The sequence below is a fragment of the Leptinotarsa decemlineata genome, unplaced genomic scaffold (genome assembly GCF_025532065.1).
Source record: "Leptinotarsa decemlineata unplaced genomic scaffold, Ldec_3_MD MMD2_tig00078363_RagTag_RagTag, whole genome shotgun sequence".
NCBI lineage: Eukaryota > Metazoa > Arthropoda > Insecta > Coleoptera > Chrysomelidae > Leptinotarsa > Leptinotarsa decemlineata.
The window spans coordinates 3,257,852-3,275,529 of record NW_027412728.1 but is presented as its reverse complement, the minus strand read 5'-3'; the positions used below and the strand labels follow the sequence as shown (position 1 = coordinate 3,275,529).

The 17,678-nt window shown below is 35.3% G+C and overlaps 1 protein-coding gene across 1 annotated transcript in view; it reads left to right on the top strand.

The window, feature by feature from the left end:
• Nucleotides 1-17,678, top strand: part of Rim (Rab3 interacting molecule) — a 355,610-nt gene that overhangs the window by 75,868 nt on the left and 262,064 nt on the right. The window contains exon 4 of the mRNA XM_074185890.1: nt 6,575-6,786. Coding sequence (XP_074041991.1) covers nt 6,575-6,786 — 212 coding nt within the window. The remainder of the gene's footprint in view (nt 1-6,574; nt 6,787-17,678) is intronic.

Sequence of the window (17,678 nt, the reverse complement as noted above, 5' to 3'; positions counted from 1 at the left end):
TAATTAATTTATTAATTATGATTTTCATAAGTACTATTGCAAAATGAAATCTAAAAATTGTTGATATTTTTTTTTCAATTGATATTGAGCTATGTCCGTTTTCACATTAATAAATGACAGTTATTAACATGGGATATGAATTTTTTACGTAATTTGTTTATTGACCTCATCTCCCCGTTAAGGTATCGAATATGAAATCTGAAGTTTTCACGGATAGGAATATGCTGAACTGGTTTTTCCGGGTATTTGATCCGTGTATGTGATATTATCTCTAATTTCACCGACGTTTCGACAAAATCTCATTCGTCATTATCTAGGTGTGCTGTTACGTGTTCAGAAGTTTGTTGACCCTGCTCAACTCACTTCTTACTATACTGGTAAAATGGTATTCGGATAGGAATATGCTGAACTGGTTTTTCCGGGTATTTGATCCGTGTATGTGATATTATGTCAAATACCCGGAAAAACCAGTTCAGCATATTCCTATCCGTGAAAACTTCAGATTTCATATTCGATACCTTAACGGGGAGATGAGGTCAACATTTAAGTAGTAGGTAGTAGAGAGTTCATGGACACTCTATCTCTGAACATATCAGGAGTTCACAATGTGGAAAATTTAACCAACACGGCAACAGGATCATTACTCCGAAGAACCTTGAACTTCAATCACAGGTTAAGGAATAGCATTTTAAATTTGGAAATCAAAATCACTCATGAGACTATTCTTTCCTTTCAAAAAACTTTGACGTCCATGAAATCAAAGCTTGTTACGATATTGCCTACCTACATTATTACAGAGTTTTATAGAAAATTCAGCATTAATTACAGTCGAAGATTCTTGAAAGTAAAGAAACAGAATCAAAAATAAATTCAAAATTTAATTTTAACTCAGTCTAAAGAAATTATCTCACAATCGAATTGGATTAAAAATTTGACTGACATTGAGATTCCACAGGATATTAAGAATTTTTTGGCTTTAGGCCCCAAGTTTAGTATACAACCCTGTCTTAAAGACATAAACGTCCCACACCTCTTAGCAGATATTGATTATATAGTTGATAAATCAAAAATTCAAAACAAAAACCTAATTCTTTCCAAATCTTGCAAGCTAGTTACGAATATTCTTCACAATGATAACAATTTTAACAATCACCTTAATGTAACGTTTAACAGAACGAAGAAATTTCTCAAGGACAATCCCAATATCAGAGTCATCAACTCTGATAAAATGAATGTTACTACCATTATGACAACTTCTCAATATGAGTCTCCAGCAAATGATATTCTCAAAGATATGAATTATTACAAAGTACTCCGTAGGGACTCTTCCAATACAATTCAGCAAAAAGCCAACAAATTCATTTCCAATTTAGTCCAAAATAACATATTAACAGAAAATGAAGGCAAGACTTATAGAAATTACAATGGAGTGATTAATAAATTTTGCGGACTGCCAAAAATACATAAACCCATTTTATCACTCCGTACAATCATTTCAGGAGTTAATAGCCCCAACAGGGGAGTCGCACAATTAATTACAGATATCTTATCCATTGCTTATAATAATGATAATAACTTCTTTGTCAAAGACTCTTTTTAATTTTGCAATTTCATCAATGAATTTCAATTACCTCCCAACCACATTATTATTAGTCTAGATGCGAAAGCTCTTTTCAACAACATTTCTTGCACCACAGCCATAAATAGCATTACCAAACATTGGATTGACATTTCTAAGTGGTGCAAATTAACTCTTTCTCAATTCATTCAAGCAATAGAGTTCTTATATGACTCTACTGTATTTTCCTATTCAAATAACATTTATAAACAAATCCAAGGCATGCCTATGGGCAGCCCAGTTTCACCCATTTTAGCACAATATGTAATGGATGATCTGGTAGAAGCGTGTATGAATAAATTATCCTTTCAAATTCCTTTTTTAAAAAATATGTTGATGATATTATTCTCAGTATTCCACATAATGGAATCAATGAAATTCTGCAGGTTCTCAACCATTATGATGAACTGGTACAGTTCACTATTGAGGAAGAGGATTCCAACAGAAGTGTTCCCTTCTTAGATTCCCGACTAATAAGGCGAGAGGACAATTCCTTAATAACTTCGTGGTATAGAAAACCAGGATCATCTGGCAGATTCCTACACTATAACTCTTTCCATCAGGAAAAACAAAAAATAAATTTAATATTGGGGATGAAAAATCGAGTAGTGTGTGCACTACTTATAGCAACCTTCGTTCACAAAATTTAAAAAAACTTGCAGAATTGTTTCTTCAAAATGGCTATCCAAAATCTCTCATTTATAAACTACTCTTCAACAGATCTTCCGTTAACACAATTCTAGATAATAACAATTTGTATGAAAATAATAATTTGCATAATAATATTAATATTACTAACAATAACAATTCCCCACAAATGACATTCTATTTCTCGTTACCTCATCTAGGTAACCTTTCATACAATCTTAAAAAAAAATTTAGTCAATTTGAACATGTGAAATTAGCTTTCAAAAATCTGAAGACTATTAAGAAACTTTTTTCCAACTTGAAGGACAAAGAAGATATAATCAATCTATCCAATGTGATTTATTCCATCCCATGTTCCAGTTGTGAAAAGATTTACATTGGACAAACTAGTAGAAAATTAAAAGACAGAATCACTTCACACAAGAGTGACATAAGATGTAATAAACCGTCATGTTCCCTTTCTAATCACACCATAAATTTGGATCATGCTTTTTCCTTCGAGAATGTTGAAATTTTAGACTCAGAAAATAATACTCAAAAAAGAACTTTCTTAGAAATGTGTCACCTAGTTAAAAATTCAAATACTATTAATTCCAGGACAGACATTGAAAGTCTCAGCCTGATTTTTACCTATCTCCTTTGCTTAAATAAAGAAAATAAATTTGATAATACAATTTCAGAACAGAAACTCCATACCTTCACTCTCTGTGATTCATCATTTTACATTTCTGTGAAATCTCATTGGCAGCAATGCATTGGTCAGAACAAGAAATTCTGTCAAACTTGATGTTTTGTGTCAATCATGTCTGACTACCTGTTGAGTTCAATTTTCAAATTCATTGTTTCATATTATTCGTGCAATCATCTCACATTATTGCAAAATTCTGACTGAATGTTACATGTTTTTAACCAATTTTAATCTTGACATACATATATGAGGATCCTCTTTGTTACTTATATGTTAACTTCATTATAGCCTCACTTTCGTAAGTATGAACACGTTGTCCATACCCGTTTGTTTATTCAATAATTATTGTATAGTTCTCGATGAAGAGACAATAAACGCCTCGAAAGCTTGAACAGAAAAAAGAGTTTTACAATATTTCTGCCACTGACTGCTATACCCGATTCATTCCCTACGTTATTCCTTAACTTAGCCAGCCAACGGAGATTGGGAAAATATTTGTTACTTAACAATTGAACAAATTTTTGGAAAATAGTGATAAAACTTTTTTTCTACGGGACTCGATTCATTCAATTGTTGAGAAAATACAAATTTTTGAAATGACATTTTATGTTATAAAAAAATTATTTCTTTTGATAAACTCTCTTCAGCAGCAGCGCGCGCATGCCGTAACAGCCTCGCGAAACCCTATTTTCAACATCAAATTAAAATTATAACTAATGGAGATAGAGTTTCGGAAGTCGGGACTTTTTTATTGAAAATTTGCTCAAATATTAATATTTTTTGAGATATCAACGAGAAACTAAATACCATTTTTTCAAAACAATTTTTTACCTGCATCAAAGTCATTCAAAAACATTTTTCTAGTGGTGATTCCGAATCGAATGAGCTATCGCTCATGTTTTTAGGACCTTTGTCTCTATTTTTCATGTTTTTGAACTTGTTGATTAGACTATCCCAATGAAACAACCTTCTGAAGGTAAATCTTGGCCCAATGAAAATTGTGGTTAAAAAATCCCAGTGTCGAAAACCAAACTAGGTTTGTTAATGCTCGCAACAGCTGCAAACACAGTGAGAGAATTAGGGATAAACTGCATGTCAATCCCAACGAGTCTAGATCCTTCTGGTCGGTAGCTAAAGCTGTTGTTAATCAGAACTTTACAAAATCCACAATTCCACCACTAACACAAGCGGATGAATCAATTGCAACAACAGCCATAGAAAAAGCAAATCTACTAGCTGAACAATTTGCGTCTCACTCCACAGTCGATGGAAAGGCACCAAATACTATTCCCATACTAGAATCCACAATGCCGGAAACTACTTTTCGGCAGCATTGAGTCAGGCGAATTTTGAAATAGTTCAATATAAACAAGGCGTCTGGTCCTGATGAATTCCCTGTCATCGTACTTGAAAAGTACGCAAGTGAAAAGCCGTAAACCACCATATACTTGAATATTTGGAAGGCTTCAACATCTTGAGCGATCATCAATATGGCTTTCGGAAAGATTAACCAAAAATAATAATTTTTTTAAACAAAAAACTAAAATTACAAGAAAATAACATATAAGCAACAACGAAACAAATAAAAATTGAAGTAGTAATAAAAGCTGAAAAATAAAAATTAAAAATTATTATTAACAAAAAATGAAAAATAAAAATCAAAAAATTTTAAACAAAGTTATGTCACTACGTTTCGATCTTCGATCTGCGAGATCTGACTATTTATAGGTCGCTCCAGTGCTTCCACCTATTCCCTCTTCACTCTTTCCGCTTCATTGGTTTTTAGCGGGAGATGACCGTTTGGCGGGAATTGATCGTTTTTCGCATTGACTGAATGCGTTGTTGGACAAAATATACGCGGCTTCTTTGAATTTTCTCCTAAACCAGTGTTTCTCTTTATGGATGATTTCAGCTTGAGCCCACTTGATGTTATGTTGATGAGTCCAAACCTGCTCTGCTATTCCGGATTTGCTGGTTCCTCCTCGCTGTGTGTGTTTCTTGTGCTCAGCAATGTGAACTTTCAATGGCCTCTTAGTTTCACCGATGTATGATTCTCCGCACTCGCAGGGTATCCGGTAAATGCAATTCTTGGAATCGCAGTCCGCGATTGGTGGCCTGGTTTTTGTGAGGCTGCTACGGATAGTGTTCCCAGATCTGAAGCAGGTCCTGATGTTGTACTTGGACCCAATCTTTCTTATCCTTTTCGATAATCCTCCCATATAGGGAAGTACAAGTACTGGCTGTGGCGGCTTCTTTTCCTTGTGGAGTTCTTGTTGCTTTCTAGCTAAAGCCTATTCTACCATCACTCTGAAGTAACAATTCCGTTGTAGGTCATTTTTGATGATGCCTAGTTCCTTTTTGGGACTTTCCTTTGTATTACAGAGCCCAAAAGCACGGTCTAGTAGAGTCTTGATGATTCCTCTCTTAGTCGATTGATGGTGGTTGGATTTCTGGTTCAGATACTGTCCTGTGTGAGTGGGTTTTCGATATACAGATGTTTTCTATTTAGTGTCGGTCCTCTTCACCAATACGTCTAAGAAAGGCAATTCGTTGTGGACTTCCTTCTCCATTGTGAAAGTGATGGAAGGACTTACGTTGTTGATGTGCTTCAGGAAAGTATCTAGTTCTGCATCTCCATGGTTCCATATTATGAAAGTGTCGTCTACGTATCTCAACCCGACTCGGGGCTTCTTGTTGGCTTCTTCAAAACCAGGCCACCAAACGCGGACTGCGATTTCAAGATTGCATTCACCGGTTACCCTGCGAGTGCGGAGAATCATACATCGGTGAAACTAAGAGGCCAATGAAAGTTCGCATTGCTGAGCAGAAGAAACACACACAGCGAGGAGAAACCAGCAAATCCGGAATAGCAGAGCATGTTTGGACTCATCAACATAATATCAAGTCGGCTCAAGCTGCTCGATAAAGCTCAGATCAGACCTTTTGAAGTATTGTTGTTATGTATGAAGCCCCGCCTCCAAACGTACCCTGAAGCTGCTGGATTCCATCTAGAAAAGTGCCTTTCGCCTGATTGGAGATGCGAGCATTGCAACCTTGATAGTCTGGAACATCGAAGAAAGGTTGGAGATTTGTCTCTCTTCTATGGATACATTCACGTGAAGTTTTCAAGTGTTTTGGCACATGTGATTCCACCAAGACTGGTACATATTAGAAATACGCGACCTACTGTGGCTGCTCATCGTTTTCCTGCTTGTGCTTGTGCTTGTGTTTCGTTCTTGAAAAAAACACAATTTTTTGTTGGAGACTTATCGTTCTAGATTCATACAACAAGAAAGAAATAAAAACTGAACGAAAATATCCCAAAAATTGTCTGATACCAACGTTCAACTCTGTTTCTTATATTTTCAACTCGATCTTCGTTGGAACTGAATAATATTTTGTAACATAAGAGAGTTAGTTAACGTAGAAGACTTTTATCGTTTGAAATACTGATTCGTAATCGCTCAATACTTAGTATGTATTTTGAAAATTATCCAGAGTTGCCAGTGAAAAATCACATTTCACCCCATTTTCATCGATTTTTGAAAGATAGTTTCATACAGAAAGTCCTAAACAATTCCGGCGAATTTTGCTTATACCAATTCCAATTTTTTTTACAGATATCCAGACCCAGAACCGGAGCCTCTTCCAATGGACGTTTCTCAACAGAGAGTTCAGTCCGCAGCAAGTGCCAATAAAAAACACAAACGAAGCGGTTCTACGAAAAAGCAACACCCCCCACCCCAAGTGCACATCCATTCTTATTCAAGCTCAGAAGAAGATCTGAAGTCTACCCCAGAATACGGTAGCGATGAAAGAGATAGCGAAAAAGGTAGAGAAAGATGTTACATATTTTCCTTGTGAGGGTCATTGATAACTGAGGTTGTTGCTCCCATGATTTTATGATGTTTTTCTCCACATTCTGTAGTCAGTTCAACCATTGATGATGGTTTAATTGTTTTGTAACAGAAAACTTCAGCTAAATTCCGGCAATTCAATCAATGAACATAATACTGTAATCTTGTTGATATACTACAGGTGAACAATCAAAGACTAGATTGAATACGAGAAGTTGATGGGTAAAAAATTACGTTCATGATAAGAGAAAATATGTTAAGGCTCAAATGTTGAGAAACAAACTAAAAACACTCTTTGTTTTCAATGCCTACTAGGGGTTCAAACATACCTTCGATTTTAACATCAAGAAACCTTTTTCCGTTCACATGTAAAACGTATTGAAGTGTCACATTTTCGGTGTACAGGCATGTAAAAGTGGGCTGAACTGTACTTCAACTTATTATTTCACCCCTCTCTGCCATAGTATATCTTTTTGTTACTGTATGGGAATATTGAACGGATATTAAAACCACTACTCATTACGTATTCAATTATGTATATGCCTGATATTTCTGCGTAAACCTAAAATGAAAATGGAAGAGAGGTGAAAGTAGACACTTACATGAAGAATTTAGCTGAAGTTTTCGTCAGAGTGTTCTGAAATGTTTTTATTTCATATAATTTTTTAATTTTGCTCAACAATATAGATGCAGTACTATGAATTGGTGAATTCCCTTTCCGGAAATCAAATCAAGGTAGAGAATCAAAATGAAATTAATTGAAAAGGTATATTTTCTCCCAAAAATTAAATTTGTTTTTTGAGTATATTCAAAACAGATTTATACAGGGTGTAACTGAATGAGTGAAAAACATTCAAGGAGGTTATTCCTCATCGAAAAAAAAAAGGATCTTTCATGTACCCCCCTTAAAGGGGGTACATGAAATTTGTATAATAATTTTTTTCACAAGCACTGAAAAAGTTACAATATTGGAATCAACCTGACGTTTTGTACTACCAAAAAGACACTTATTTAAACATTTATTTGGTTCACCCAATTATTGTAAGGGGTGGAAAACGCAACCCCTAAAATTAATTTCCAATGTGACTTTTTGTCTTATTATTTGTTCACCATTTAAAAATTTATTTACGATAGCCTGTTTCATTCTAAACAAAAAAATGTCTCTTGGGTTTTTTTGCCCAAAATAAACCAGTTCGCAGCAAACAATTATTTTACGAACAACTACAGAGATATATCGTCATAAATGCGAAAATACGAAACTAATCTGTCTAGTAGGTCGCTATTAGCGATAGTGACAAATGAATTGGTATGACGCTGTCAGTTTGTGAATTTTCGAAATTGAATTAATACTAATTGTGTGTTGTTGTTCTGTTCTTAATTTGTTACTTTATTAATTCAGTTATTATTAAAATGGCATACACAAATGAGGAAATGGCTGATATGCATTACGTTTACGGTCTGTCGCAGGGCTGTGGGTTAGAAGCTTCTAGAAGATATGCTGAAATGTTTCCTCAACGACAGCATCTTTCACATAGAATATTTGCTCGACTTCATCAACGATTACGAGAATATGGTTCATTCAACAAAAGAAAGGATTGTGGTCGCCATTGAGAAGTACGAACACCACAGCTTGAGGAAGAAGTACTTAATTTGATTGAAGAACAACCTACTACCAGTACTAGAAAGATTTCTTTCCAGCTAAATGTTGATCATATGACGTTATTTCGAATTTTAAAGGAACAACTTTTATACCCTTACCATCTGCAACGAGTACAGGCACTGTTACCGCGAGACTTTCCGAACCGTCTTGAATTTTGCAATTGGATGCTGGAAATGATTAGAAGAAATTGTGACTTTCTGAAGACGATATAATGCACAGACGAATGTAGTTTTTCTCGGGACAAGATTATTAATTTTCATAATTACCACATATGGGCTGATGAAAACCCTCACGCTATTGTCGGAACTAACTATCAACAACAGTTTTCTCTTTTCTCTCAACGTGTGGCTCGGAGTTATTGGGGATGATTTAATTGGGCCTCATTTCTACCTCCTCGATTAAATGGTGAGGCATACGTTCAATTTTAAAGAGAAGTCAATCCAGTACTGCTGGAGGAAGTTCCTTTGGGCGTCAGAAGGAATATGTTTTTTATGCATGATGGAGCTCCCGCCCATTTTAGTCAAGTAGCACGTCAGCATTTAACTGAAGCATATGCAAATCAGTGGATAGGTCGAGGAGGACCACAGAATTGGTCCGCTCGATCCCCGGATCTCAAACCTCTCGATTTCTCTATTTGAGACCATTTACAGTATTTGGCTTATCGTACTCCTGTTCGCGATGTAGAGGTCTTGAAAAACAGCATCATCGATGCGTGCAGGGTGATCACAGAGACTCCAGGAATATTTGAGCGAACACGTGGCTCAATGCGCCGACGACTAGACGCATGCGTAATGTCTGAAGGTAGACATATTGAACATTTACTATGATTTCTATATGTTGTGTGTTTTGTTATTAATAAATCAGTTTTGTTTATTATCTTCCAATCGTTTAATGCAGGTACTAACTAGAAAATAACAATAAATCCAATTCGCATTTATGACGATGTATCTTTGTAGTTGTTCGTAAAATAATTTTTGCTGCGAACTGGTTTATTTTGGGCAAAAAACCCAAGAGACATTTTTTGTTTAGAATGATACAGGTTACCGAAAAGAAATTTTCAAATTGTAAACAAATAATAAGACAAAAAGTTACATTGGAAATAAATTTTAGGGGTTGCGTTTTCCAACCCTTACAACCATGGGGTAAACCAAATAAATTTCTGGCTAAGTGTCTTTTTGTTAGCACCAAACGTCAGGGTAATTTCAATATTGTAACTTTTTTAGTGCTTGGAAAAAAATTGTCACACAAATTTTATGTACCCCCTTTAAGGGGCTGTATCTTAACAAGAGATGCTCCAATGAAGTTTCTTTATATGAAAGATCCTATCTTTTTTTCGATGAGGAATCACCTTCTTAAATGCTTTATACTTATTCAGTTACACCCTGTATTATTTGCAACTTACTAGGATAGAAAAACAGGCTGCCGGAAATATATTTAGGAGTATATGGAATGAGTTATTGAAAAGGTCTAGTTAGTCACTATACAAAAGGAGTATTAGTGGTAACTCAATTGTAACCTTGATTAATGTTTCAGCTATATGAATAATCTTCATTCTGATTTCACTCTGAAAAATAATCAATTTTATAGAATTAAACTGGTGGCCTATTAAAAACAGTCCAGCAAGGTTTACTATTTCGAATGTGGAAATTGAAATAATACTCGTACATTTGAGAAGGAAATATTTACACATTGATTTCATCATTGTACTCGTAACCTCAATACATCAGCCAGCGCGATTTACAACGTTATTGTTTCAAATGGAAAGGGGCATAGAAATGTACGCTTTCACGGCTGGCGTCAATGTTTTGATTGGTTTCCGGGTTTTTCCGTGATCTTCTTTGGTTACAATCTCCAAACGTTTCAACTGCAAGTGGGTCAGTTATCTTCAGTAGCGTGGTCGAAGTACTCTTCTTGACGTGTCAACTGAAACTGACAAGTCAAGTACCAACCATTCAGTACCAACCTAGGTAACATTATAAGAAGAAAAAGCACAATTCATTCATAAATTATGAATTTCATGTCACTCCTACTTCGATCTTACTAGGCATTCCTGTTAGTTCAGGTTTTTGTGGTAAATCTTTTTTGTTTACAATTGCTTGTACCGATGGGGATTCCTTACCGGGTAAAAAACTTGCAGGTGTATGAGTACAATTTGACTGGATTTTGTTTTGTTCGGTTAATTTTTCGTTGGTGGCGTATTTGTTGTGTTTTTATTATCCTTGAGTTTTTCTTCTATGAAGTGTGCATTTTTTTTCAATAGATTCTTATTCTCCAATAATAAATTGTTCTCATCTTATTTCTTTTTCAGCTCTCAATATATGGTTTTCCAGTTCCAGGTTTTCACATTTGTTGAGTTTGTCCTTTTTTGCGTCACTTACTGGGTATTGTTTTTATCTAGCTCACAGCACTGTATTCTGGAGTCACATATTTTGTAACCCTTAAATTTGTTTTTAATCCCACGTGAAAAATGGAATACATTTCCTCAAACAACGCAAATTGAGGATTTACTTGGCTCTGTTTGGCAGAATTTATGTGTCTTGTCACCGAAAATTTCATATTTTTGTTGGATGACTTCTTCAAGCTCGTCATCAGAAGACGCCATATTGGTGTATATTATATTTTTGGGAGCGATTAAAATGTAGGAGTCTTCCAAGGAAAGGAAGTAATTGATAATAAAAGAAGTAACTTTTCAAATAGATGTGTAGATCATGTAAAGAAGAAATTTTCAGACACAAACTGGAAGAAAAAGCCCTCCTGGAATAGCTACTTTCACCCCAAGAAGACTAAGATCGTCCTTTTCACCAGGAAAAGAAGTTTATCGGGCTTAAAACCTCCCGAAATCTTCAAAAGCAAACTAAACTTCTCTGAAGAGGTGAAGTACCTTGGTACTACCCTCGACAGGAAGCTAACATGGAACTCTCACCTACAGAGTAGAGCAAAAAGAGCATATGTGGCTTGTGAGCAATGTCGGAGGACAGTGGGACGCGCATGGGGTCTTTCACCCCGTATGGTCACCTGGATCTATAATGCAACAATAAGACGTATGGAGACATTGCATGGAGACCGAAAGTTCTGCAAGCAACGGCTATCTAAACATCAAATACAGCGATGGGCTTGTTTAAACATCACAGGAGCCATGAGAACAACACCAACCACGGCAATGGAATCTATTACGGGTCTGATTCCTCCGGACCTGTACGTTGAGGAGGTTGCATTAATGGACATGTTACGATTGCGCACGACTGGTGTGAACTTCAAAGTAGGAATGGGTCAATTGAGGCTGGGCCTATGGCGAGAAGCGCTTACTGCGCAACCTCTGCTGTAGGCAACCAGTGATGCAATTGAACCGGTTCAAAAACCAAAGAAGCATCAGGATGTGGAGTGTACTTCAGATCACTAAGCCTAAGGATTGAGTGGTGAATGGGAAAAATTACAGCATGGTTCAAACAAAAATGGCTGGTATCTCAGTCGCCACAAAAGAAATAACCAGTAAAGGAATTTCTGGCAAATTTCTATTAGCCTCAAACATACAACGTGTAACCTCAGGGCTAGTACTGAAGTATCACCAAGATTAAGCCAAAACCTCGGTAGGTAATAACGTTATCCTGAGGTGGGTTAAAGGGCACGACAGGAGTAAAGGTAATGGCATTGCCGACTCGTTACCCAAGGAAGCGGTTGGACTAAGAATTTTAGGACCCAGTGGCACCTACGGCCTGATGACTTCGACAATTGCGGAACTAGCCAAATGTTACATCTATGCTCAATCCATCAGGAGATGGAATGGAATCAAAGGATGCAATCTTGCCAGGATCACCTTGGGTGACCCTGGGAAGCTGGGGCCGAAGAAATGTCTGGCGATGACCAGGAAAAATCTGTGCTTAGCAGTAGAATTTCTCACTGGCTACTGTTAACTAAGAAAACTCTTCCATAATATGGAGCTAGTGGACACACCTCCATGCAGGATGTGTCAACAGGAAGATGAGACTGTCAGGCATGTCCTATGCTAGTACCCGGAGTTATCGTCAATAAGAGAGTGTATGTTTGGCGAGTGTTGGCCTACACCTGCCGATATAAAGGAGATGTCTCTCAGTGACCTGTCCACCTTCCTGGAAAGGAGAAGATGGGCGATGACCTAGGAGGACAACTCCTCGGAAGGATGTACAATGGGTTACATGTGGCCTAAGTGCTGTGTGCTCACGTTCACCTTCCCTACTCTACAGATACAGAAATAGCTACTTTCACATTAACATTGAATTACATAAACATTGATTTTATATTAACATTGTATTGCGATAAACAGCCGATATTTTCAACACTCAACGAGAGTTAACATTAGCAGTTAGTGCTTGTAATGTTCGTTAGAATTCCACTTGAATGATTGGAAAAGTTCACACTGTGAAATGTTGCCTTGCAAGTTAAACTAACTTCTTTCGTCATTTCGCTTGCTTGGCTGTTCCTAGATTTCATTAAAGTTCCCAAAATAAGTGTCGATGTGCAGATATTATCCTACGCAGATCCTGAAGACGTACTTTTGTATATTTCAAGCAATTCATCTGAATGAAAATTTCTCACCTTACATCAAAATTTTTCGGATACATTTCCTTCACAACTTTTTCAATATGTTGATTTTTGTACTCAGCAATTTCAGAATTTCATTAACAAAGGTGTATCTCAGTATCTCTTAAATATTCAAAAAAAATGTTTTTGAGATACTTTTTTTTCGCGTGCTTTTTTCAATATGCGACAAATCCAATAAAAGTTGTTCGCGTACGAAGCACTTCCAAGCAAATGGTCGCCTGTTTTTAGGAAAAACTGGACATGTCGCAACCGTACCAGAACAACGCAGAACAGTCAATTATGAGTGGTACACAACCATTTGTTTGTCACTTGTCTTCCAAGAAATCAGGAAAATCAACCGCCGAAGACGGATCACCCTTCACCACGACAACTCTGGCACATCGGCTCAAACAACTGCATTTTTGAGCACCCAAAACATCGATTATGATGAGTCATCCGCCGTATAGTCTTGACTTGGCACCGAATAACTTCTTTTTATTCCTGCACGTAAAAAACAAACTGAGAGGGCAACGTTTTTCGACACCTGAAGAAGCGGTTGCTGCATTCAGAATGCATGTTTTGGAGATACCTCTATCAAACTGGCAAAAGTGCTTCGACAGATAGTTCAAACGCATGCAAAAAATCCTCATGGGGAATATTTTGAAAAACAGTTAAGTGATTTTTGATGAATAATATTTTTTTTTGTTCTGTAATCCCGAAATATAAAAGGCAACCCTCGTAATATATGGAGATTTTTGAAAAGAGATTTATAATGATCATCGTAATTAGCTCGCGCCATAATTCTTACTACATTTTTTGTAGTTTAAATATTATATCTAGAGGACATGAGGAACTCCTAACTATTAGTCAATATGTCATTATGCTGTGTAAAATGGCGAAATAAGCCACACTTAAACAATCCGTTGTTATTATGTTGCTAAGATGTCTTATCATGTATATACACGTGGATAGTCGCTTTGATAATTTGTGAATAGGTGAAAAAAATTCTCAGATGAATCAAAATACATTTCGAGAAGCTTATATCATTCTTAATTGGGAAATCTAACGTTTTGGTTTCATCATCATTTATAGTGAGATAATTGCTTCTAGATCAGTTTGCTAAAATGATTTCAGATGCATTAGGGTTAGAAAGTAGATTGTGAGACGTAGTGTCACTACGGGTACATACTCATCAGTGAAATACGAATAAATTTTTCGAAAACCCTCAGCTCGAATTTGAAAAAATCAAGTGTTATTCAAAGTGAATTCAATGCTTTTTCTAAAGATGTATCACCACATCCCATTCGAAAAAGTAACGGTGAATGCGCCTTCAACAAGAAGTTGTAGTTTCAGTGAATAAATGTATTGATAATTCCCTATAAAACGAAAGAATACGAGTCTAATAGTTTTTCCATTGCTACATACAAAACCGTAAACCTTGCTGAATTATTTACTATGGGTCACCTTGTGAAGTACTACCACTGAAACTTTCGAAGTGAATGTCTGTAATTCTATTGGGTTGATAATTTTGATATCCCCAGCTACTGAATTGATCTGCCTATCAAGATCTTGCTAATTTTTTGGCCTACTGTGAATTATAACAGATTCAAAAAAGTTGATAATCAAGTTGACTCTTATTCTCCTAATACTCCTATTGAAATTATTTCGAGAAGCCCTGTATATGAAAGCAGATTACGAGCTTTTCTGAACATTTCGGAGCATTCCCTGTTTTTCAGTTTAAGTCAATTTTTCAATTTACAGGAAGTCACGAGGAGAAATTATCTGATAATTTGACTCGACAGGCGATTCTCGATGAGAAAATCAAAAAATTTCTTGCGGTGAGGGGCCTGGCAATCATTCTCGTCGTTGATTCGGTGTTGTAACTGCCTGCATGAAGGTGTATCTACACGCAGCTTGTGCACTTTTCTCGATCTTGCATTTGTCAGTTTTTTCTAGTGTATTGGCCCGTGTTGTATTCATTTTTGCAGGAGTTGTTAGCTGGACAATATCTTCAAACGTATTTTTTATTATAGACCTCCATTCCACATTCTTAGCAGAAGAGATAAACAATCTTTATAATCTATTTTGTCTCCAGTTTTCTAGGGCCAGGAAAACGAAATGTATCGTTTTTAATTTCACTTGCGACAATAGTTCGAAAAGTGTGAACATTGTAATTGAGGAACAATGTGAAATTTAGGAGGAAATGTCACTGAATAAAGAGGGAGGATTTGAAAAAATAAGCCTTAGTGTGAATATATGTTTTTTAAAATAAAAACACACAGAATAGTCTGTAAATTACCATTTTGCCAATACCATTTACAACATTTTCTTTGTCACTAAAACACTATTTTGGCGAAGGCAACCAATTAATATTTTGACGAAGAAGGGATAGTTTGATGATCCATTCTATGAATTTCATTGAATATTTTCATAATAGTTAGTGCAAATGTGATATAATCTCGAAAATATGTTATAACTTGTGTTTATCGTGAATTATAAAATTGGATCTTTTTTTCTCGAAATTTCTCTATGAAATCAACTGTTTTGACTCAACCTTGAATCAATATTTGAAGCAATTCATCGATCCAGTTCCATTTTCAAATTATAATCTGAAATGAAAATGTATTTTTTGCAACCAGAAATCCTTTGTAAGTAATACCAATATAATGTCTTTGTACGTATATCTGGATACTGGAAAAATTATTTGCCTTGTGATTTGTTGAAGTGAGAATAAATTGAAATTCAAACCAGATTCACAATAGCTACTTGATTGTAATAATAAATATTAAATGATTACGAGAGTAGATTCAGTAAAAAAAAACGACTGATGAAATTTGATATTCAATATTCATTCAATTATAACTACAGTCTCAAATAATGATTCTAAAGAAAGATTGAAGTTCATTTTTCATAAATCTTCTATAACTTCCTTACTATTTTTCACTTTACAAAAATTCAGGATACATTACATTCAAAATTGAAATTCAATATCTACCAGAATAGTACTCAATAGTAAATGATGGATGTAGCCGTTACTACGTGGTAGGAAATCATAATGAAGAAAAAAGAATTGAAACTTTCAATGGTTTTTACCACTTTTGTTTGTAACTAACGTCACTGCAGTTTCATCTTATAAGGACATTCTCAAACATGTACATTAAACTAACAATGGTTTATTACATTAGCCCTTATATACCACCCCTGTAAGTAATAATAGAGGTACTTGGTTTGATTGAGTGCCTGAATGTACAATTTACAATACGGATGTGCCAGTTTGAAAACCGGTGAGTAAACTAAATCGATTTGATCATTTATTAGGTTGCACCCGCAATGTTTATGCTTGTAAATTTCCAAGGATTCTAAATGATTGAGTTTGTAACCCTTCCTTGCATAGTGCAGAATTTCCGTATCGTTTAGATTCCGGGAACTTGTGGTTGTATGCCAAGGAATGGTTTGAATCATTTTTCCTTGTCTGAAGGACCTTTCAAGTTCAGTATACCGTTTTGGAAATTTCGACCACATTGTCCCACATAAACACTATTTCACTCCGGACACTTAAGCTTATACAGTGTCATCCCCAATGTATGCACCATATGGGAAACTTATTTATTAAGGGCTTTTCCGATAAAATGTTATTTTCGAAAAAAGTCTGTGCATTTCTTAAAACTAAACATGCACCAAAAAATACAGTAATATATACGTAATATACGAGGAGCCTTCAAATATTTGATTTTGAGACAAAAGTAAAGTACTCTTATTTCGAAAAATGTCGGAAAATATATTTAGAAAAGTTGTTCAGCATTAAAAAATACATCTAGATTCGGAATCATGGCCATCTAAGTGAAGTTTTATTTTTTTACCATTTTTTTTAAATGGGGACTACGAAAAAAAATTTGCTAAAACGATAAATAGACAGCATCCTGTTTACGACGGTTTATTTTAAAAGCCAGTAATATTTCGAATTACACAACTATGGTGTTAACCACGGTCAATTCTTTGAAGAGTAAAATAATTATCAAAGTTTCTGGTGCAAAGTTATTTTTATTTTTTGTTAACACCAAAAATTACTCAAAATTATACTGTATTGTAACAAGAACTCAATATTCGATAATATCAAATCACAAAACATCAAAATGAAATAGGTATTTCGGAACAAACTCATCGATTTTCTGAAGATTTTCTTGTCTAAAATAATTCTCCAAAATAATCTCCAGAAAATCAATGAGTTTGAAAATTATTTCACTCTTAAAAACAATTCACTGTGATCAACACCGTAGTCGTGTAATTTGTAATATCGCATAGCTTTGAAATAATCCGTCGTATACAGGATGTTGTCTATTTATCGTTTCAGCAAAATTTTTTTTTCGTAGTCCTCATTTAAAAAAATGGGTAAAAAATAAAACCTCACTTAGATGACCATGACTTCAAATGCAGATGTATTTTTCAATGCTAAACAACGTTTCTAAATAACATTTTTCGAGATTTTTTAACACAAGAGTACTTTACTCTTGTCTCAAAATCAAATATTTGAAGTCTCCTCGTATAGTACGTGTGTTTCACTGTATTTTTTTGGTGCATGTTTGGTTTTAGGATATGCAGAAACTTTTATCAAGAATAACTTTTTGTCGAAAAACCCTTGATAAATAAGTT